The sequence below is a fragment of the Doryrhamphus excisus genome, chromosome 16 (assembly GCF_030265055.1).
Source record: "Doryrhamphus excisus isolate RoL2022-K1 chromosome 16, RoL_Dexc_1.0, whole genome shotgun sequence".
NCBI classification, from domain to species: domain Eukaryota; kingdom Metazoa; phylum Chordata; class Actinopteri; order Syngnathiformes; family Syngnathidae; genus Doryrhamphus; species Doryrhamphus excisus.
This window is the reverse complement of record NC_080481.1, coordinates 5,155,943-5,177,510: the sequence shown is the minus strand read 5'-3', so window position 1 is coordinate 5,177,510 and position 21,568 is coordinate 5,155,943. Positions and strand designations below refer to the sequence as shown.

Here is a 21,568-nt window from a genome sequence, read left to right as displayed (position 1 = left end):
TGTGTTATTTTGAAGGGCTCGATTCAGCACAAAGACAAGCACATGTGTACACACAGTGCTTAAAATGCGTGGAAAATAACTTTTTTATTGTCAGGTTTATGGCTCATTTCCTCCTCGTTTATCTCAAATTGCGGGCTGCACCCTCTGCCCTCCCAACCCTATTAAAAAAAGACTGTTGTTGTGATGCTACCATGTTATGCAGTACCGTGTGCGGGGTGTAAACAAGGCGCCCTCTGCCGGAGGATGCTGGAAGACTTTGTGAAAACGGTAATACTTGGTGCTCGGCTAGCAGTATTTAGCCACACTAGCAGGCCCGGTTCTGGTAGACACCAGCGCATGCCTCGGTTAGAGAGTCCAAACACTTAAAGTGATTAAGTTCGTGTCAAAAATGCTACTACTCTGATACTTCATTACTGGGATGGGCAAGCTAAGCTAATGTGGCTCATTATTGCACAAAGCACCACCTTGTGGAGCGTGGCCATAAGTGACATGGAGTCATCACGGCATTAAGAGAAAGTCGTCAGGTTGGAAGTTGCTGACACACCTTGCTCAGGTGTTGTCCCGCCTCCTTGGTGGTAACTTCCAAAGTCAAAAAGGACTCAGTGTCCTTCTTCCTGCTTTGCAGAGCGTATCTCAACAGGCCGCTACGTTCTGACATCACTTCCTTGTGCGGTGGCCACAGGCCAGGCGGCCATCATGTCCTCATCGTCCACATCGTCCACATCATCACACCTCAATGGTCTTGAAGTAAATGCGAGCGTAGATGGAGTCCAGCTGGCTGTGCAGCGCGTGGAAGGATGGCCTCTTGGACGGGTCGGCCTCCCAGCAGTCCTTCATGATGCGGTAGATGTTGTGAGGACATCTGGTGGGACACGCCAGGCGAGAGCCGGAAGACAGCAGATCTAACACTTGCTTGTTGTTTTTGCCTGAGAAGGACACAATGCTGTTTTTGTGGAGATCCTTAGAGCATATAGCACCATGAACTCATCTCATGAAAAAGAGAATAAAGTCCGAATTTGACAAGAAGGAAGTTGTTATACAAGACAAAAATGATATTTTGTGGAAGAAAAGTTGAAAACATCCTAATCCTACAACAATAAGGTTACAAAATGGGAAAAAATAGATTGTTTTTGGAGAGCAAAAGCCTATACTCAAGAATAAAGTTTCCTAATCTTACAATAAGGTTGCAAAATTACAAAAAAAAAAAAAAATTCCCACAACACAATGCTAAATTGAAAGGGGACCCAAGATGCTTCTTCCACTTTTCTGACCTGTAAATGTGGTCACCATGTTGTACCATCGTGTTAAACCATGCCAAATCTAGTGATCTAGTGAGGTTTGCGCATTAGGAAGTCAGCCTTGGCAGAAGTTTGGGATGGCTCTGCATGCTCCAACGCAGAGTTCTCTGGACATCAATGCGTTCCGGACTTCCTTATGTGGGCTGCAGATTGCCTGCACTCGGTAAACGCGGACCTATGCATCTGGAAGTCCTTGGGAGCGCTTGGGAGTGTGACCAATCACAGTGGAGTGGGCGTACACGGAGGCGGGCCGTGGGTGGAATAGGAGATCCGTGGAACCGCTGCAGAAGGCGGTGCAGGATCTATAAGATCTAGAAAGCTTTCTGTGCGGGATATCATGTGGAGCTGCTCTATAGGAGTCCGCATCTCAATAGATGAGCAAAATAAGTCCCCTTTAAGAATAATTTCCTGAGGTGATGTGCTCGGGGCGACACCTCTCAGCTAAAGCAGGAGGAAACCAACGTTTGATTCAGTACATTTTTCATCCATGCCAAAATATTGTGTTGCTGCTGGATGTTCACAGTATCTGAGTGATACTGTAAGACAAAAATGGACTAAGCCAGTACAGAGAAGCAGAGACGGATGGATGCCCACCTCCAGTTCTGTTTTTTGCAGTGATCATGATCAATGATGACTGTTATGAAGGAACAACTTTACAAGAAGCATTCGTCTTGAAAAAGGATGCTATTCTGGCGGTACCCCCCCCCCCAAGTAACAATATCAAAGTTGACACAGAACAGCGTAAGTCGTGTCTTGTTTACTGAATGTCTGCTAAACACTGTTCCATGATAGCGACAAGGCATTGTCACCATCAGCCTTTCTAGTTCCATTACCACCAACAGTGCTGAACGTCTTTGTTACACTTGTAAGAATGCTAATACGAGCCTGAAAACATGTCCAGCCAGGAGTCCCAGAATGCTGTGGTAATGAAAGAAAAATTGACCGTCTCAAAAATGTGGAATGGCTTTCATTCAGTGATGATCTTGTAAATTCTCAGCTTCATTTTCCTGTTTGGCGACTTTCTATTTCTGGAAAATTCTTTTTAAAGTCACGATGGTGATAATGACCTGCTTTGCTTTCTCAATCATGCCAAGATGCAGGAAGTGGTTCTTACATTTAGGAAGTAACATTATGGCATGCGTGAATCGCTATGCTACGCTACTAACGATGTGCTTGAGCACACTGTGAATATGAATATGAATATGCAAGTGTACACTGCCCGTCAACCTCAGATCACATTCGTACAGACGCCACAGGTTACCTTCGTAGGGCATTTTCCCACGCGACATCATCTCGTAGAGCAGCACGCCGAACGACCACACGTCCGATTTGACGGAGAACTTCTGGTGAATGGCGGCCTCGGGCGCCGTCCACCGCACGGGTATCTTGGTGGTGCGACTGGCCGTGTACACGCTGTCCTGGAGGACGGCGATGCAGGGAGAGCAGTCAGCGGCAGATCACACGTGACTTAATGACGGCCAGAGTTTGAACCAACATGCTGTTTTCCTCCACAAACCATAATGTTTCTACATAGATAAATAATATTTCTTGTACATTTCCCACCACAGAAAGGCGGGCGTGGTCACATCACTGCTTTGTCAGGTTGTCAAGGGGTGTTTCGAAAGAAGAAACTACTTTAAAGCGGTGACTAATTAATGGCTCATCATGAGTCATGTGATGTCGGGGAAGCAGCTCTTTTGTGTCCGGACAGGAAGCCATCTAGAATTACCCAACACTGACACCCAGTGGACAAAAAACAGACACCTTCTGATGACTTCATTTAGTGTGCGCTCACCTTAATAATGCGAGCCAGTCCAAAGTCGGCCACCTTGCAGACCAGGTCGTCTCCCACCAGAATGTTGCGGGCCGCCAAGTCTCTGTGGACGATGTTCCTATCCTCGAGGTAGGCCATGCCCTCCGCCACCTGGCTGCCCATGTAGATGAGATGTGCCGAGGTCAGCACCTGGCCTTCAGCGGCTACACAGACAATAGAGGAGCTGGTTGTGTCGGGAAGAGGTAACGCCATGAAGCGGAGGTTGCATTCAGAATTAAGAAGCAGTTGTGTTCGGAAGTGGTGGCTTTAGGGCAAGTTTATTCACAGAGCACCAGTCGTCCACAAGGTCATCGAAGGGGCTTACAAGGGTGAAATCACTTCATAAAGGCCTGGGACTGACCCTTTGGGAACCTCATAGCTCAAAGCCATCAGGTGTAAGACACAGTTTCCAGCACACCACTAGAGAAGGCGTTTTGAGGTTGGAGGACAGGAGTTTGCAATAAGCGACTGTGTTCAGAAATAAGAAGCACTTGTGTTAAGAGGTTGTACTCACAGCAAATTATGAGCTTGCGTTCAGAGGTTTTGCCAATTGGGATTGGCATCGTTTGAATTTGAACGATTCTCAATTCCGATGCTTTTAAGAGGCAGGATCATCAAAGTTTGCACGGTTTAAACTAGGGTGGTAATCAGAAGGGTTTTTTGTGACACCCTTATTGAGTAATCACTAAACAGGATGTCATGCACATCACTCTCATTTGGAGTGTCTTGACTTTTGCTAAGAGACACACCCCTCGCTACATTGCGGTTCTACTTTTACTGAATTTTTAAAAGTGCAATTTTGCATATTTTTGAATAGCATATGGATGTGCTTTGTGTTCTGTGTCCTTGTGGTGTATTATTGTGATCTATCTGTGCTGTGTGTGTGCCATGACTAGTTCATCTCAACTATCTCATCCTGATTGGCTAAGGGAGAACACGCCCAGTGTCTTCTGCATTGTGATTGGCTGTAGACCAGTCAACCAATCTCCTTCATGCAGGACTGCCTGTTTCCTGTTGTATGATCGCTAGCTGTAAATGACTCTATGGTTCAACAAGGATACAAAAACACTATAGCCTGACTGTGCCAGGACAAGCCACAATCAGAGGAGCAAATGCGTGCGTCACTTCATTTCTTGTGTCTAAATTCAAGCAAAACTTGAACAGTTTGTACAGTTGTATTCTTTTTTTCACTAATCTAAAAAGAAGCCATGGTGGGATTGCGTTGAAAAGAGCTGAGACGTGGTGGTCAGGAGAGGTTGTTAAGTAACGGCTGCATTCACAAGAGATTGTGTTGAGGGTTGTCACTTACAGGCCAGGTAGGACTTGAGGCTTCCTTTGGTCATCAGCTCGGTGACGATGTAGACGGGTTCACCTCGCGAGCACATGGCCAGCAGCTGGATGAGTTTAGGGTGGTGGAGGCTCTTCAGTGCCTGGACCTCCTTCACAAACTCATCCTGCTTGGTGTCCTCTGAGGAAGCACAGGGATCACATTTAAACCCTCCACATACGTGCCGTCAGTATCAAAGAATGAAGAGGCGAAGAAGATCACACATAGGAAGTTAGGTGCGGTCAATGAAGTCTACCTTGTTTCAGCATCTTGATGGCCACTTTCTTGTTCGTGGTGGTCCACACAGCCTCCCACACTTCTCCAAAGTGCCCCTCCCCCAGCTTCTTGTGCAGCTTGAACTCCTCCCGCGGCCTCTCCCAAGGCTCCATGTCGTACAGCTCCCTCTGCACACAACACAAACATGTCAGGGTGGGCATCGTTTGGGCTTGTCAGCATGTCTCAGGATTCTTATGATGAAGACATTGTCATGAACAAGACGACAAGCGAGACGTTTGAAACATTTATTGCTGTCAACAAAGTGATACAAAGTATAACAGCGGGATACACACACACACACACACACGTGCATCACATCATGTTGAAATGAAAGACAAACGAACTGAAATGTTGACATAAGACCATCATTGAATCTTCCATCATAAATGAAATATGAAGAACATGAGTAAGACACATAGTCCACACCTACGGGGTTCTTTCTGTGTCATCATTAAATACATGGATTCCTACTGGGATTACATTTGCTGTATGGGCACCAATCAGCACATAGATCCTGTCAGCCACCTCTTCCAAGGACAAACCTCATCAAGCAGGTCATGAAATAAATAGAGCTGTGCGGCTTGGTTGCAAAAACAGTTATATTGACAATTCAAACATTTTCATAATTACATTAATATATTAATTCATTTTTTCAACATTTCATTTTGGCACCCAAAAATCAAAATTTAAAAAAGTAAAGGCTACTAGGAATAATAATAATACAAGAGCAAAAAAAAATCTGAAATGAGTGACATTTGTGGGGGAAAACAACAAAAAAAGAAAATGAATACATTGGTTCAATACAATATTTCAAATAATGATATGTCATCGTATTCATGCATTTCTTTTTCCAAATGAATGGACAATTGAATAAATTAGCTGACATTCCAACTAGCACCTTTAGACCCGTTTCTTTGGCTTCATTTCATTTCAGCACATCAAAAAAACTACTAACAAAAATATAGAAGGACTGAAGTCGTGAAATGTAAATGAAAGATATAAATAAATAGAAGACAAGCTCCTGCTAAGTAGTCACCCAGGGCCTTTTATTACTCAACTGTAGAGAGCGGCAGGCCTCCATCGGAGATAAGTCAGGGTTAGTTTTGAGGTGAGATGTGAGTTACTCAGACAGGAAGCCATCACAAACGATGACAATGAGTGTGCTTCAGGTGCGTCTTACCTGCTGAGCACAGGCCTCCTCCAGCATCACGCCCAGACTGCGAGGGTTCTTCTGGTAGTACGACACCAGCTCACCAAGCGTGCCGAAGGAGATCTTGTCCGACACAAAGTAGGCGCCGATGGTTGAGCGCTGGATGCGGAAGTGGAACACCTTGCCCTCGCTCCGGGCTGGAAGAGGACCATGGATGCCATCACTTTGGGAAATAAAACAGCTAGCCGCTTGGCCTGAGCATGACTACTGCTACACTTAGCTTAGCTTCTTTAGCTAAAGAGCTGCACACATGCTACTACAGTTGTAACTAGCGTCTGCACTAACACAGGATGCCAACACAAGGGTGCGTCGGTCACCTGAGATGGTGTACTCGTCGCTGTGACTCTCGCTGATGCGCACCAGGAAGGAGCCATCTTTGTTTTGGGAGGCCAGCAGCAGCTTCTCCGCTTTGACGCGGTTGATGTTGCCATAGTACCACCTGCAAACACAAGCCACGCCCTCTTTAGAACCAAGTAACACACACACAATGACAAGTGAAGAACGTGAACATAAAACTGGTCTGCTTAGTTGAAGACATATCGCCTTAGTGATCAGTGGGCGTGTCTCTCAGGTTTCATTGAAACTAAAACAACTTTATGGTAATGGTTTGATTTCATTTGAACATGCATCAGATTACAATTCAGTGCATCCCATAATCAGTTCACAGTTCCACATGTCCAAAAGGAGTAGGAAGAAGCAAAGCTTATTAAATCCTACCCCTCCATCTGGTACTTTTACAATCAGTAACTGTTACATTTGTTCACTTCCTGCTTTCCTAATATAATTTAAGTTTTAAAAAAAAGTTATTTATTTGAGGGTGATTTGAAGGTGATTTGACCATACAATGCCATAATGGGTACCATAGTAACTGTCAATATAGTGATATGTATAGCACATCATGACTGGTTCAAGACTCTTTAGCTGTTTGAAGATTAACTATATCAGCAAGTTTAAGTATTTGTGATTTTATAAATAAGGAGTTAGTATGTTCTTAGCCAATTATCCTTACTACCCTTTTTTGCAGTACATTTAGCGAGTGAAGATTGCTTTTATAGTTATTAGCCCATATTTCCACACAATAAGTAAGATATGGTAGAACCAGAGAGCAATAAAGAGTGTGGAGTGATTTCTGATTGAGAACACATTTTGCTTTGTTCAATATTGAAATATTTCTGGCCACCTTATGTTGTATATTTGTAATATGAGGTTTCCAGCTCATATTTTCATCTATTGTGATCACCAGAAATTTATTTTCCTTCACCCTTTCAATGTCTACACCGTCTATTTGTATTTGCTGGTACGTGTCCTTTCTGCTGTTACCTAACAGCATGATTTTAGGACAATCTATTATCATCAAACCATCTTTTTAGTGTGACCATTTCTTCTCTGACCTTTCTAATGATTTTGTCTGTATTCCTTCCAGAACAAAAAGCAGTGGTATCATCCGCAAATAATACCAGCTTTAAGTCTTTTGTGACTTTGGAGATATCATTGATGTACAAGTTGAACAGTTTTGGTCCCAGTATTGACCCCTGTGGAACTCCGCACGTAATATATGAACTTGCAGATGTGTCTTCTCCTAGCTTTACGTATTGCTTCCTGTCAGCTAAGTAGCTTTTGACCCAGTTCAGAACTAATCCTCTTATTCCGTACCTTTCTAATTTAGTTATTAGGATGTCATGATTGATGATTTGATTGATTGTATCAAAGTCAGATCCATGAATACTGCGGCTGCACACTTCCTTTGATCTATAGCGTTAGTCATTTCCTACCTAATTTTAATCAGTGGCATGGAGGTAGAAATGTTAGCTCTGTATCCATACTGACTTTCTGATAGTAATTCATTTGCATTAATAAATTTATCCAGCCTGTTGTTGAATAGCTTCTCAATAATTGTGGAGAATTGTGGTAGTAAGGAGACTGGCCGATAGTAAATTGGTGTTTGTCACCATTTTAAAAAATTGGAACAACCGTTGCTGTTTTCATTTCTTGGGGAAATCTTCCGGTCTGAAAAGATAAATTGCTGATGTACATCAGTGGTTCTACGATCTCGTTGACTACCGTTTTTATAGTGTCCATTTCGATTCCATTACAATCAGTTGATGTTTTTGCTTTACAATTTGCTTTACATCTGTCAGAAACATAGAATTAGCATTCCTTTCTATTGTTTCATTCCTTTCCTCGCTTGTCCTTTGTTTCGGAATTCCTTCTTCTAGTTTGGGACCAATATTGACAAAGTAGTTATTGAACTTTTTCAACTGTCTCATCCATATCATCATTATAGGTGTTTCCCACCAGGAAATAATTAGGGTAGTCTGTCTTCTTTACTCCCGTTTGTCAGCACATTTTAGCTGCTGACAAAAGGTAGTAAGCAGTGATAATATCACTGATAAAGTCAGTCAACCGGTTCTGGGAGATACCCAAAATAAGAGCCAGGTTAGCATAAACAAAGCAGCAGTGTGAAAACCTTGGATCGCTCCCTGCTCGTCCATTGCTAGCAAACGTTTCTGTCTGTGTGTTGATTTGGAACATTTACATTCATTTGGGTTTCATTTGATTTGATAATGAAATTTGGGAAGAAATGCCGCAGAAAGAAAGCCTCACCATTTGTTTGGTGCTTATTAGCTAGTTAGTATGCTACTAAACATCACCCAATAGCTATAAGACTTAAGCTAGTTGCTGCTCCTTAGGCTAAAGCAAGCTACTAACCAATCCTCATCTCCATAGACGCTAGCATCAAGCTTAAGTTGCAGCTAAACACGCCTCATCTCCATAGAAGCTAGCTGCTAAACACGCCTCATCTCCATAGCAGCCAGCATTAATCTAGCTGCTAAACACGCCTCATCTACATAGAAGCTAGCATCAAGCTAGCTGCTAAACATGCCTCATCTCAATAGAAGCTAGCGTCAAGCTAGCTGCTAAACACGCCTCATCTCCATAGAAGCTAGCATCAAGCTAGCTGCTAAACACGCCTCATCTCCACAGAAGCTAGCGTCATGCTAGCTGCTAAACACGCCTCATCTCCATAGAAGCTAGCATCAAGCTGGCTGCTAAACATGTCTCATCTCCATAGAAGCTAGCATCAAGCTGGCTGCTACACATGCCTCATCTCCATAGACACTAGCGTCAAGCTAGCTGCTAAACACGCCTCATCTCCATAGAAGCTAACGTCAAGCTCTCTGCTAAACACGCCTCATCTCCACAGAAGCTAGCGTCAAGCTAGCTGCTAAACATGCCTCATCTCCATAGAAGCTAGCATCAAGCTAGCTGCTAAACACGCCTCATCTCCATAGAAGCCAGCATCAAGCTAGCTGCTAAACACGCCTCATCTCAATAGAAGCTAGCGTCAAGCTAGCTGCTAAACACGCCTCATCTCCATAGAAGCTAGCATCAAGCTGGCTGCTAAACACGCCTCATCTCAATAGAAGCTAGCATCATGCTAGCTGCTAAACATGTCTCATCTCCATAGAAGCTAGCATCAAGCTGGCTGCTAAACATGCCTCATCTCCATAGACACTAGCATCAAGCTAGCTGCTAAACACGCCTCATCTCCACAGAAGCTAGCGTCAAGCTAGCTGCTAAACACGCCTCATCTCCATAGAAGCTAACGTCAAGCTCTCTGCTAAACATGCCTCATCTCCATAGAAGCTAGCATCAAGCTAACTGCTAAACACGCCTCATCTCATCTCCATAGAAGCTAGCATCAAGCTAGCTGCTAAACACACCTCATCTCCAGAGAAGCTACCATCAAGCTAGCTGCTAAACACGCCTCATCGCCATAGAAGCTGGCATCAAGCTACTGTAGCTGCTAAACATGCCTCATCTCCATAGAAGCTGGCATCAAGCTACTGTAGCTGCTAGACACGCCTCATCATCACCACTACAACTACGGCCACCTCTTCCAGTTCCACTAAGAAGACACCAAAGCTGCTGTGAGAGACATCATCTCCCCAGCATGTCCTAGGTCTGCCCTGGGGCTCCCTCCAGCCGGCATGTCCGCTACCTCTCACCAGGGAGATGTCCTGGAAGCATCCAGACTGGACGCCTATGTCAGCTCAACTCTCTCCTCTTGATGTGAAGCTCCTCGACCGAGGAGAGCACCAAGACAGAGCACCAATCTCAGCCACCCTAGGGGAGAAACTCGTTTGGGCCGCTTGTATCGGCAATGTCATTGTTTCAATGACAACCCAAAGCTGCTGTATGTGAGGGTGGGAACACAGGCCCAGTTGGTCCAGTACAGCGACCACATTATGCTGCGCCGATCATCCCCAAAAGTGGACCCCATTGATGCCATTGATGCGCCTGTCCACAAACTTTAACAGAATCAGTGAGAGGCCAGGGAACTGGCTCAACTCAGTGCTGCCAATGCGAACCAGGCTCCTGCTATGGCTGTACAAGAACCGAATGGCACCTAGTAGCGTGCCACCAAGGGCGTACACCCAGAACCCCCAATGGGACACCGTCTGTCATTATTATTATCACTATGAGTGAAATGGCACACGCCTGAAATACGAATGTTGCCGTCGTATTGAACATGCAAAGCCCTTCTGGACACTGCACTGTCGATCCTATGGGGCATGTTCAACCAGGATAACAACCCCCTGTGAACATACGGGAAGCGGCAACACCAGCATCATTGATGAGGGCTTGAAAAGATGGCTGCTTGAGGATGAAAATGGCCATCCTCATTGGTCAGCATTGGTGGGACTTTAATTGTATGTACGTGTGCGACACATAGATGAAATTAAGGCGGTACGCGCCTTTGGTATGGATATTATATTTGAATATTGGTATTTTGAGTACTGTTTTTGAACGTGTTAGCCATTAGCTCCAATCTCATATTTACACGTCAAATATTGGCCCTTTCTAAATAAAATGGAATATCACATCTATTCTTACTAGCCACGTGACTATTATTGTTATTCTGTTTAGGTTTATCAATGTACCACAACAGGTGATAGTGGTTTTGGTCGTGTTTCCACTAGATCTAGACCCAAAGAGGTCTGGACCAGGACCAGCACTCACTTGTGTTTGGCGAACTCGTCCTGCAGGACCGCCACATAGCTGGCAGGAATGAGTCCGGACTGGAGAGACCCAGTCAGCTTCTTGGCAAGCACGTAGTCACCCCGCTGCTCCAGAACCGACAGCTTGTCACCCTCCCGAACCGTCAGTTCGTCGTCGCTGCGGGCCTCGAAGTCGAAGAGCGCGGCGTACAACTGGACCGGCCTCTTTTTGGGCGACGGGACGCGGATGTCGCCCGACACAGTCCGGATCTCAGCTCCCTGCGCTGCCCGGTTGGCGATCACATGGTCGGGGAGGTTCGGGTAGTGGACGTCGGGCCAGATGCAATCCCAGAGGCGCCTCAGGCACGGCATGCAAGAGCGGCAGCAGCCCTCCATGCCGGATCAACTCCGTCCTCCGTCCGCCGGCAGCACAGGACGAGCCGCCCCGCCGCGCTCCTCTCCTCTAAGGCCGGAGAGCATTGTTCCGGCCCGCCAGCGAGCTCCTGATCAACCGGATCGACCGGTTCCTGGTTTCCTGCTGAGATCATGGAAGCGGCTGGCACGGCGGCCTGGAGAATGCGGAAGTGGAGGACATCTAGGTAGATGCTTCTAAATTGTGCTGGTCCTGGCTTTAGTCCTGGTCCTAGTGGTGTTGAAAAAGCGCGGCAAGGACTAGGCGCACGAGCGTCTGCTTTCATATCACATGACGTGCTAGTATTAATAAAACCAAAAAAACAAACAAAAAAAAACGAGTCTGCAGCACGTGCAGCAAGGTTACTTGATTTCTTTGCCCACTAGGGGCGCCCGTGCGCTGCACTAAACATAGCGACCTTTAAAAGGTAATGACATTTACGAAACTGTTTTAATATTTTGAGCATCTTATTTATTCACACGAGTCAAAATACAGGTATTTATTAGACTGTTTTAGATTTGTATTGTATTATATACGCTGCTAAAAAAAAATAAAGGGAACACTAAATAACATGTTGTAGTAAATCTTAATGAATAAAATATTTTATGAAATACTTTGTTCTTTCCATAGTTGAATGTGCTGATAACAAAAGCACACAAACCTGATAAATGAAAATCAAATGTATCAACCGAGAGGTCTTGATTTGGAGTTATTAGTTTATATTAAGAGAAACACGGATGCTGTTCCTGGACTTCAGCTCAGCATTCAACACAATCATCCAGATGATCCAGATGGAGACCTGGTATGCAAGTTGGAGCCGCTGGGCCTCAAGACCTCCCAGTGCAACTGGCTGCTTGACTTCCTCACAGATAGAACCCAGTATGTCAGAGTGGGCAACAACACATCCGGTGTCATATCCCTGAACACCGCTCACCCCAGAGATGTTTACCCTGATGAACCATGACTGTCGCCCCAGATACAGCAGCAACCACATCCTGAAGTACGCGGCCGACACAACAGTTGTGGGCCTCATTCAGGACAACAACAAATTGGCTAACAGGGAGGAAGTGAAACACCTGGTGGATTGGTGCAAGGCGAACAACCTGGTCCTGAATGTTGACAAAACAAAAAAGATCATCGTCGAATTCAGGAGATCCAGACCCAGCCACACTCCACTCTGCATCAACGACACAGCCGTAGAAGTTGTGACCGCATCCAAGTACTTGGGGGTGCACATCACAGACGACCTCGACTGGTCACTCCACGCCTCCTCTCTGGCAAAGAAGGCACAGCAGCGACTGCACTTCCTGCGGCGGATGAGAAGATCCTCCCTCTCCTCTCCTATCCTGACCACTTTCTACAGAGGGACCATCGAGAGCCTGCGGACCAACTGCATCTCCGTCTGGTCTGGGAGCTGCAAGGCCTCGGACTGGATGTTACTGCAGAGAGTGGTGAGGACAGCAGAGAAGATCATTGGGACCCCGCTCCCCCCCATTAAGGACATAGCAAACACCGGCTGCGTATCAAGAGCCCGTCGGATCTACTCTGACCCCACACACCCCCAGCATGGACTGTTTTCTCGCCTGGCGTCGGGGAGAAGGCTCTGCAGCATGCGCTGTAGAACAACTAGGTTTAGAGACAGCTACTTCCCCCTGGCCATCAGACTGCTGAATGCCAAATAAGGCCCTCTACCTGCCCACATGCACACGCAAAACTTTAAATTATTATTTATTCCAAATTATTTAAATTATTTGTACAAATTATTGTTTACGCTGTACATTGTTCATATTTGATGTCATCTAACATCTATCTATCCCAAATAAAAGTGGAAAAACACTACAGGCTGACCTATTTGATGTTGGATCCAACTTGCCTCGTGTTCTTCTCAGATGGCAGCAGGTTGACACTGAGCACATGTGACAGACGTGGCAGTCTGGAGATGCCATGTAGAACGTTCGCACAGCCCCCCATGAGCTCGCCAGAGGTAGCTGGACTGCCATTAGAGATGAGAGCCTCAGACCCCATGTGAGACCATACGCTGGTGCGGTTGGCCCTGGGTTCCTCCTGATGCCAGCCAATGCTAGACCTCATGTGGCTGGAGTGTGTCAGCAGTTCCTGCAAGGCATTGATGTTATGGACTGGCCCACCCGTTCCCCAGACCTGAATCCAATTGAGGACATCTGGGACATCATGTCCATCTACCAAAGCCACTGTCCAGGAGTTGGTGGATGCTTTAGTCCAGGTCTGGGTGGAGATCCCTCAGGAGAACATCAAGAGCATGTCCAGGCGTTGTAGGGAGGTCATACAGGCATGTGGAGGCCACACCCACTAATGACCCTCATTTTGACTTGTTTAAAGCATCAATGTTGAATCCAACATCCAAGTTGGAAGCAGTGTATTATTCATCCATCCATTCATTTTCTACCGCTTATCCTCACTTAGGGTGGGGGCATGCTGGAGTCTATCCCAGCTGTCTTCGGGCAAGAGGTGGGGTACACCCTGGACTGGTGGCCAGCCAATCACAGGGCACATATAGACAAACAACCATTCACACTCACATTCATACCTATGGACAATTTGGACTGGCCAATTAACCTAGCATGTTTTTGGAATGGGGGAGGAAACCGGAGTACCCGGAGAAAACCCACACATGCATGGGGAGAACATGCAAACTGTGGCCTGCATGCTAACCACTCGGCCGCAGCACATATATCACAGTATTGTGTATTTGTATTTTAGAAAAAAAGACAATGAGAAAATAGTATTTAAAAAAAATTGTAGTGTCAAGAAAACGTCATAATACAACCAGATCAATGGAGAAATGTATATATTTTTAGGAAAAAATTACTATTGAAAGGATATACTTGTGAGTTAGAAGAAAGTCAAAATATGTCCAAAACAAAATTGGGGGGAAAATTGTATTACAAGTGTAAATTTGCATTGTTTTGGTGGAAAAAAGTCATATTGTAAGAATAAAGTTATATTTCTGAAAAATGTCAACCATGTGAATGAGGTATTTTTGTGTTTTTATTGGTATTTAAAATGTATGATGTATTACAAATAGATTTATCTTATTGTATGTACTAGAAAAAAACAAATATTTTTAATAACAAAGTTGTTGGAAAAAAAGTTCAAAGTTGTAATACTATCAATATTTTCAAGAAAATATTGATAGTATAGTGATATTGTTATTCCACTGTGAAGATGACAGACTGCTAGCCTGCTAGTTAGCACACAGTTTTATTAGTATATTTAGCTTTGTGTTGTACAGCTCAGGAGGTAACAAGCACAAAAAAACAAGCCGTCAGCAGTGACGTCGCATAAAGTAAGAAATAGAAGCTCAGAACAATCATTGGTTTGTTGACAGCAGAGTGACAGTCCTCTTCATTCAATCAACAAATGATTTGACATTTTAACACGATCACAGAAAAAAGCTCAACTAGCATAAGAAAAAGGAGAATAATAACAATGATAATAAATAGAAAAGTTCAATGGTATCAAAGAGGGAGGTTAATGGCCGTTTGTACAAAAACCTTTTTTTCCTGAGGTTGACTTGTGTCTGCAGCCTTCACGCTCGCTAAATATACTAATAGAGTCCCCCCCCCCCAACATGGGGCGCTATGGCTTGTCATTCTCTCTCACTGATTGGTGTGTATGTGTGTGTGTGTGGTGTGAGCTCGGAGGTCAGTGGCCACCCCCCCAATGCACCCCATACCAAAGTGAGCAAAAAATACTTTTCAAACACATTTTCAAACCCAGTCGCATTACGTTTCTTCACCCTCTTTCTCTCTGCTAGCTGTTAGCATCCTGTAACCACACACACAGAACCATAAAAACTAAACACCTGTTAGCATCCCTTATGTAGTCAAGACTTATTCACAACCCGTGAGCCCCCATGCTGACATATGGCTAAATGTTAAATGCTAACCTGTTAGCTTTCCTTATGGATGCACGTATCAATGCTACCAATTTGCTAGCATCCCTTGTTGACACATTTTTGAATGCTAAGAACTTGTTAGCATCACTAATGCTAATGCTAAATGCTAACAACATGTTAGCATCCCCTTGTGGATGCACGGATAATTGCTAACAACCTACGAGCATCTCTTGTTGGTATACTGCTGAATGCTAACAACCTGTTAGCATGATGCACAACTAAATGCCTAAAACCTGGTATGTAAAATGGCTAAATGCTAACAACCTGTTAGCATCCCATTGTGGATTCATGGCTAAATAAAGGCTAAATAAAGTAAGGTAACAAGAGAAAGCCTAAAAAAGGCCAAGAAAAGCAAGCGACTGAATATGAAAATTTTAGCGTGTCTCGGGCGACAAGCTTCATGGGGTGGGGGCAAAGTCAGCTGTGAGAAGAACCAAAACTACAACAATATGGAAAGAATTCTGTACATGTAAACGTCACACTTCCACTGAGCGAACTCATGAGGCGGGGGGGCAGTGGGGGGGATGAGGCAGAGCCGTCGAGCCATTGCAGTGGAAAAATGAGAAGACGAGAAATAAACGCAACATCTTGGTTGCAACATTTTTTGCAGGGGTCGTGTCTACCAGGTCAGCTGACTGCTAGCCAAGAGTTGTGTGATGCCGACCGGGCGAACATTCCGGAATGTGTGTTTCACACTCTTGAGCATCGTACAAATTCCCCCCAAAACACAAATCGCAACATTGATGGAAAAAGCCCCCAAAACACTGTCCGCCCACCGTCGGGGGGCCGAAAGAGCAAATTCCAACCTTGTCAAGATTGTCATTTTCTACATTAGAAGTTCTGCGAGTTCTGCACTCGGCGACTCACAGTTGATCTCTTTGAGGAAAACTAAGTACTTTAAGGTCGGAAAGTAGGTCGGAAAGCAAAGTCGCGGGAGGTTCCGAGGTCTTTGGAAAAGAATCCAAGTAAAGGGTCTGAGGACTCCACACCACCAGGTCCACTTGTGGACCCGGGTCCCGTCAACCAGCAACTGAGACCGGGTCAAAACAGAACAAAACTAAACAGCTAGCATAAACACTTGACTGTAGCCTCGTGAAACTCGGCTGACATCATAGCCCCGCCCCTAAGCTCCGCCCTCGGATGACTTTTTGCATATTTATCAACAAAGGAACCACAATAACATTCTTCACAGTTCTAATCTGGAACGTTCCGTAAAAAAAAAAAATCTGTCTTAACGCAGCACATGGGACCACTAGTGGCGTAGTGCTGAGGGAACGCTTACGTGATTATCAGCTGCATTGCAACAAAAACGACAACGCCTCGGCAAACCCCGCCCCTTCCACATCAACCCCGCAGACGAGTCAGTATAAGTCAGTAAATATCGCAGTTGGATACGTCAAAATTTTTTTGGAATTCCCTCCTCTAAATGAGCTTATTTCCAATATTAGCAACCTGTTAGCAACCTTCGCATGATAGCGCTTGTTTGTTTTCGAAAAGAAAGATGGACATTTTGTAACCATGTCACTCGCTAAAACGTCACACTCAAAATCCTCAAAGTAGAAATTCTGTGAAACTAGATGCTAACCGTCAAACGCAAAATATTGTCATTGTTGGAACCGAAGAATCATCACGCGTATTTCGCATAATGACGAGGGCGTGGCTTCTGGCGGTAAAATGAGAGGCCGTACCACGCTAGCATCATGTTAGCATCCATCAAAGATGTTGTTGACAACGGAAAAGTCAAAAGGCGAGGTGGAATTAATAGTCTCCATAAAAAAGCTAAACGTACGCGTTCATTTTGGTTGAAGTGGAGGTCGCGGCAGGCGCCACAGGTCAGAGGTCAGTCTGTGGTTGTTAGCAGCAACGTCACGAGTCACTACTTCCTCTTCCTTAGCATTAGGTCCATGAAGAAGAAGGCGGAGAAGGTCCAAGAAGAAGAGGAGGAGGGCGGGGCTTTGAACAGTTAGCTAATTCGCACGCACACACATCTTCATCATCGCCGTTATTTACAGCAGCAGGAACAGGAAGTGGATGATTGAGGTATTTCCTGGTCTGGTCAAGATGGCGTCCGGGATGCATACTACGTAGCCGTGAAGTGGGCGGGGCAAAGTGCTATCAGAGACAAAGAGCTTGTATTTATATATTTATATACACGCAAAGACCACGTCCAATCATCTTGCTGGGCAAGATGGCATCCAATGGCTGAGCTGATTGTGAACAGCGGAGGAGGCTCAAGGTCCTCTTGTCTTCCTCCAGGGTCCTAGCGCCATCTCCCAGGGTCCTAGTGGCCGCCATCAGGGTCCTAGTGGCCGCCATCACGGTCCCAAAGCCCGCCCTTAGGGTCCAGGTGCCCACCAGCCTCCACACAAAAATGTCTCGGGTGTGGCGGCATCTCCCGATGAAAGGTTCAAACCCGACAACAAAAAGACACAACTTGAACAAAGTGTGCGTGCGTGCGTGTCTGTGAGCTCTTCAGTTCTGCTGCAGGATGAGGTTCTCCAGCTCGTCGGCCGATCGGAGCAGGAAAGCCGCTGACTCCCGGTAGCCGGCGATCAGTTGACGCACAGCCGAGATCTCCGGTTGGCTGAGCTGGGCCGAGGCCCCGCCTCCTCCCCGCCCACCAAGGGTATGGTTGGCTGAGGGGGCGGAGCTAGTCATATTGGCTGAGGACTTCATGCTGAGGTCCGTGGGCCCTGATGAGGATGAGGATGAGAATCACGAGGTGGATGACAATGGCAATGAGGGTGATGAGGATAATGATGAAGACAGTGATAATGATGACGAGAATGAGAATGAGGAGGATGATGAAGATAGTGATGAAAATGATAATGACAATGATGAGGATGTTGATCATAAAAGGTTAATGATGGCATGAGAATGAGAACGAATGATGATGATGAGGATTGACGATGACAATGAAGACATTGAGGAAGACAAAGATGACAATGGAGGGGAGAGAGAAGAGTGAAATTGTGAGATTCATTCAGTGTTTCCACGGCTGAGGTCAACCATCTCATCAAGGTTTGTTGACATTGTTTCCATAGCATGTCTTCCACATCCTAACTAAGCGGACATCAGATCAATTGTGTAGAGGTTCCACTGTTGTCGTACAAACGTTGGCAATTGTTTCCGTAAATAACTCAACTGTGATGACGCAACAATTCAACAAGCTAACACTTGAAGGTCAAAGGGCTTACCGTTGCTCTGAGCGGCTGTGCTGGTTGGTAAGGAAATGGGGTGTTGCATGGCGGCACCCAGGCCCAGGTAACCACGGTAACCATAGCTTAAGCCAGCTCCGTTGATGTAGAGCTGAGGCTCTTGGCCGGAGAAGGCGGAGGCGGCCAGAGAGTAGGCGGAGTGAGCCAACGACGCTGGCTCCCTCAGAGCGCTGCCGCCGCCGCCGCAGTTAGATGGCTTGTCCAGAGAGACCTGCTCGTCCTGGAGCAACAAAGCAGGAAGACGAAACCCGTTAGCTTCTTTCATGAGTGACAGCCATGCTCTGACATACGCTGTAGTCTATACTCTTACATGAAAGGCTTCCAGGCGCATTCTCTTGGCAGCGTTGCGTGATTCGCTCTCGCAGGCGGCAGCCAGAATGTTCTCAGCCATGGCTGAGGTCAGGTGGGGCGGCGTGGGACGAGTCTGCCGAGGACAAAGAACAACATGACTGCCTCATCAAGGTTTGCGTCGTATGTGTGTGTATTGTTTCATGTAGTAGCACCCATCACCACTGGAGGGCGGCAGAGATCTTTACAGTAGTGCCAAATGTATTTGGTGTAGTAGCACGCATCACCACCGGAGGGCTGCAGAGACCTTTGCATCAATACCAAGTGCATTGCATTCAGATGAAAAAAATGCAGATAAAAAAGACCACTCTGGTGACTCCTTAACCAGGAAAAGGCAGAAAGTAAAAGAAGTATTGCATGTAGTGGCACCCATCACCACCAGAGGGCAGCAGAGACCTTTACACTAGTGCCAAGTGTATTTGGTGTACTAGCACCCATCACCACCGAAGGGCGGCAAAGACCTTTACACTTGGTGTATTTGGTGTACTACAAGTCATCACCACTGGAGGGCGGCAGATAGTCTGGTGGAGTGTACGGCAGGGATACCTCCATGCCGTTCTTCTTCATGCGTCGGCAGGATTTGAGGTAGGTGCGGATACGCTTTCGGGCGCGCTCCTGGAATTCAGGGAATTGTCTGCTGCAGGACTCGATGATGGCTTGGATCTTCTCTTTGGGCTGCTTGGAGATGGGAACCATGCGGTCTAGGTTCTCATCCACAAACAGACGCACAAACATCTGCCAGAAGACACAACAATGCACGTGACCATGCAACGCAAGCACGACGTTTTCCAGGAAGTCCTGCCTCCTGCATGAAGACCGCGCCTACTCACATTAAAGGCCTTCAGCCTCTCGGGGTCGACGCCCTCTGTGTCGTTGATCTTGTCACTGTCATCGTGGTCATCGTGATCGTCGTCGTCGTCATCTGGGGCGACGTGGCCACCATGGCGGCTCGTGCTCAGGTCCTCTGCGCTCAGGTCCATCTTCACGCTGTCGTAGCTGCCCCCGGAACTGTATACTGGTGACTACACACGCACACGCACGCACACACACACACACACACACACACACACACACACAAAGAGGAACTTGTTGATTTGTTGAATGTGTGAGCGTTCCAAGGTCTGTGTGTGTGTGTGTGTATGTGTCAGATGGTCCATTGAGTCGTGCACAAAGAGTGTCTGCGTGCAGCCGAGACGCTAACTTCAGCTAACACGAGGGCACAAATTTACATAACGAATTCATTTAAATCACATTTTCGCTCCAGACATTTCCAGGCTCTGGAATGCTGCAGACATTTGTGAATGTCGTGGACACCAGAGAATGTGTATCAAATTTGGGAATGTGAGCAACTCCTCTCCAATGGTCGGCTACTTGGATAGATATGTCAATCTGGGGTATATTTTACAGGGTTGGATACCTTGACACTCGGTAATGTTAGAGGAACTCGTGACTGTTGAATAAACTTGCTACTGCCGGCTACTGGAACATCGGGGATATTTGGGAATGCCCATAAGGGAGGAGTTTAAGTACCTTGGGGTCACGAGTGATTGTAGGATGGAATGCAAGATTGACAGGTGGATTGGCGCAGCATCTCCTGGACACCTCCCTGGGAATATTAATTTCGGGCACATCCTGGAAGATTGGGGACATCCTGGAATGTCTGGCCAACACATTCTGTGCCATTCTGGAATGTTAGTGATACTCAGGAACGTTAGCGGTACTTGTGAATGTTGGGTACACTTGTTACTGTTGGCTACTTTGCCGAACATTGGGGACATTTGGAATGTCTGGGGTAATTGGGAACGTCAAGAGATATTTAAGCATGACAGGGGACACCTGTGAATGTTGGAGACAGTGTCAGGGACATTTCTCTTAGAGATTAGAATAAAGTATCTATCTATCCATGCATCCATGCATCCATCCATGCACAGTGCAGTGGGTGGGTTAAGTTGTGTGTCACATATCTGTTGACTTGTGTTTGGCGCCAAGGGTGAGGTAGGCATCTGTGAAAATCTGCTTAAACCTTTAAAAGGTTGTCTCAGATTGACTCTGACGACTTGAAAGTCATGTTTCTAGCATGTACTGTATGTTAAAGTCGATATTAAATACTTTGGAAGCAACTGGCAGAGGCTTGGTGGGCATAGCCTAGAAGGTTGGGAACATTTGGGAGCTTGTTACCTTCAGCTAATGTTAGAGGTTGTGAACATTGAGTAGAATTGGAATATTTGGGAATGTCAGGGGCATTCTACTATGACAAGGACACCTGTGAATGTTACATGGACAAGTCAATCATGGTACATTGATTTGCAGTGGCGACCCCTGAATGGAAAAGCCAAAAAAAGAAGAAGAATCTCTGTACATTCTAGAAGGCTGTGGACATTCTGCAGTTTTCTGAGAATTTAGAGATGGTCAGGAATGCCAGGGAGACTTGGGAATGTCAGATGTAACCAGGCTCAGTCGTGAATTGTAATGACTGCTGGTGGTACGTAGGACTAGCTTCTTCTCACACAGAGGTTAGCTTAGATTCAAGATCAAAGCTGCGTGTAATGTTGTCCTACCCGACTCTGCGGTGAAACAACAACATAAAATGGCAGTTCAAGCCAGTTGAAAGTCCATAAAAGGGACTGGCGTGCCACCACCACTGCCCACCACTCATTTGTAATCACAGGAAACCTGCAGCAGAATTTCCAGTCCACAAGTCCAGAGCTGATGAACAGAGGGGTAAC

At 45.9% G+C, this 21,568-nt stretch overlaps 2 protein-coding genes across 4 annotated transcripts in view; both read right to left on the bottom strand.

Moving 5' to 3' along the window:
* Positions 1 to 59: 59 nt before the first annotated feature.
* Positions 60 to 11,734, bottom strand: srms (src-related kinase lacking C-terminal regulatory tyrosine and N-terminal myristylation sites). Of its 2 annotated transcripts, none has more exons than XM_058050879.1 (8): positions 10,950 to 11,732; positions 6,242 to 6,363; positions 5,895 to 6,061; positions 4,695 to 4,842; positions 4,421 to 4,579; positions 3,094 to 3,275; positions 2,560 to 2,716; positions 60 to 926 (listed from the first exon to the last, which is right to left on the bottom strand). In XM_058050879.1, the coding sequence occupies exons 1-8, from the start codon at positions 11,321 to 11,323 to the stop codon at positions 727 to 729; spliced, it is 1,509 nt and encodes a 502-aa protein (XP_057906862.1). In that variant the 5' UTR covers positions 11,324 to 11,732; the 3' UTR covers positions 60 to 726. The 2 variants fall into 2 exon arrangements, with proteins under 2 accessions (XP_057906862.1, XP_057906863.1); XM_058050880.1 differs by having other exon boundaries at positions 779 to 926; positions 3,094 to 3,226; positions 10,950 to 11,734.
* A 1,157-nt stretch (positions 11,735 to 12,891) lies between these two features.
* Positions 12,892 to 21,568, bottom strand: part of LOC131104092 (nucleolar protein 4-like) — a 54,922-nt gene continuing 46,245 nt past the window's right edge. The window contains exons 9-13 of one of the 2 annotated variants that reach the window (XM_058050877.1): positions 19,673 to 19,864; positions 19,389 to 19,577; positions 18,805 to 18,918; positions 18,474 to 18,714; positions 12,892 to 17,969 (exon numbers count right to left, since the gene is read on the bottom strand). In XM_058050877.1, the coding sequence (XP_057906860.1) occupies positions 17,749 to 17,969; positions 18,474 to 18,714; positions 18,805 to 18,918; positions 19,389 to 19,577; positions 19,673 to 19,864 (957 nt within the window). In that variant the 3' untranslated portion in view covers positions 12,892 to 17,748. The remainder of the gene's footprint in view (positions 17,970 to 18,473; positions 18,715 to 18,804; positions 18,919 to 19,388; positions 19,578 to 19,672; positions 19,865 to 21,568) is intronic. The other variant, XM_058050878.1, reaches the window with a different exon arrangement.

Coding starts and splice junctions, on each gene's coding strand:
- srms (XM_058050879.1), bottom strand. CDS start 11,323: ATGGAGGGCTGCTGCCGCTCTTGCATGCCGTGCCTGAGGCGCCTCTGG. Junction 6,364..10,949: donor GACGAGTTCGCCAAACACAA/GTGAGTGCTGGT, acceptor TTGTGTTTGCAG/GTGGTACTATGGCAACATCA. Junction 2,717..3,093: donor GACTGGCTCGCATTATTAAG/GTGAGCGCACAC, acceptor GCCGTCCTCCAG/GACAGCGTGTACACGGCCAG.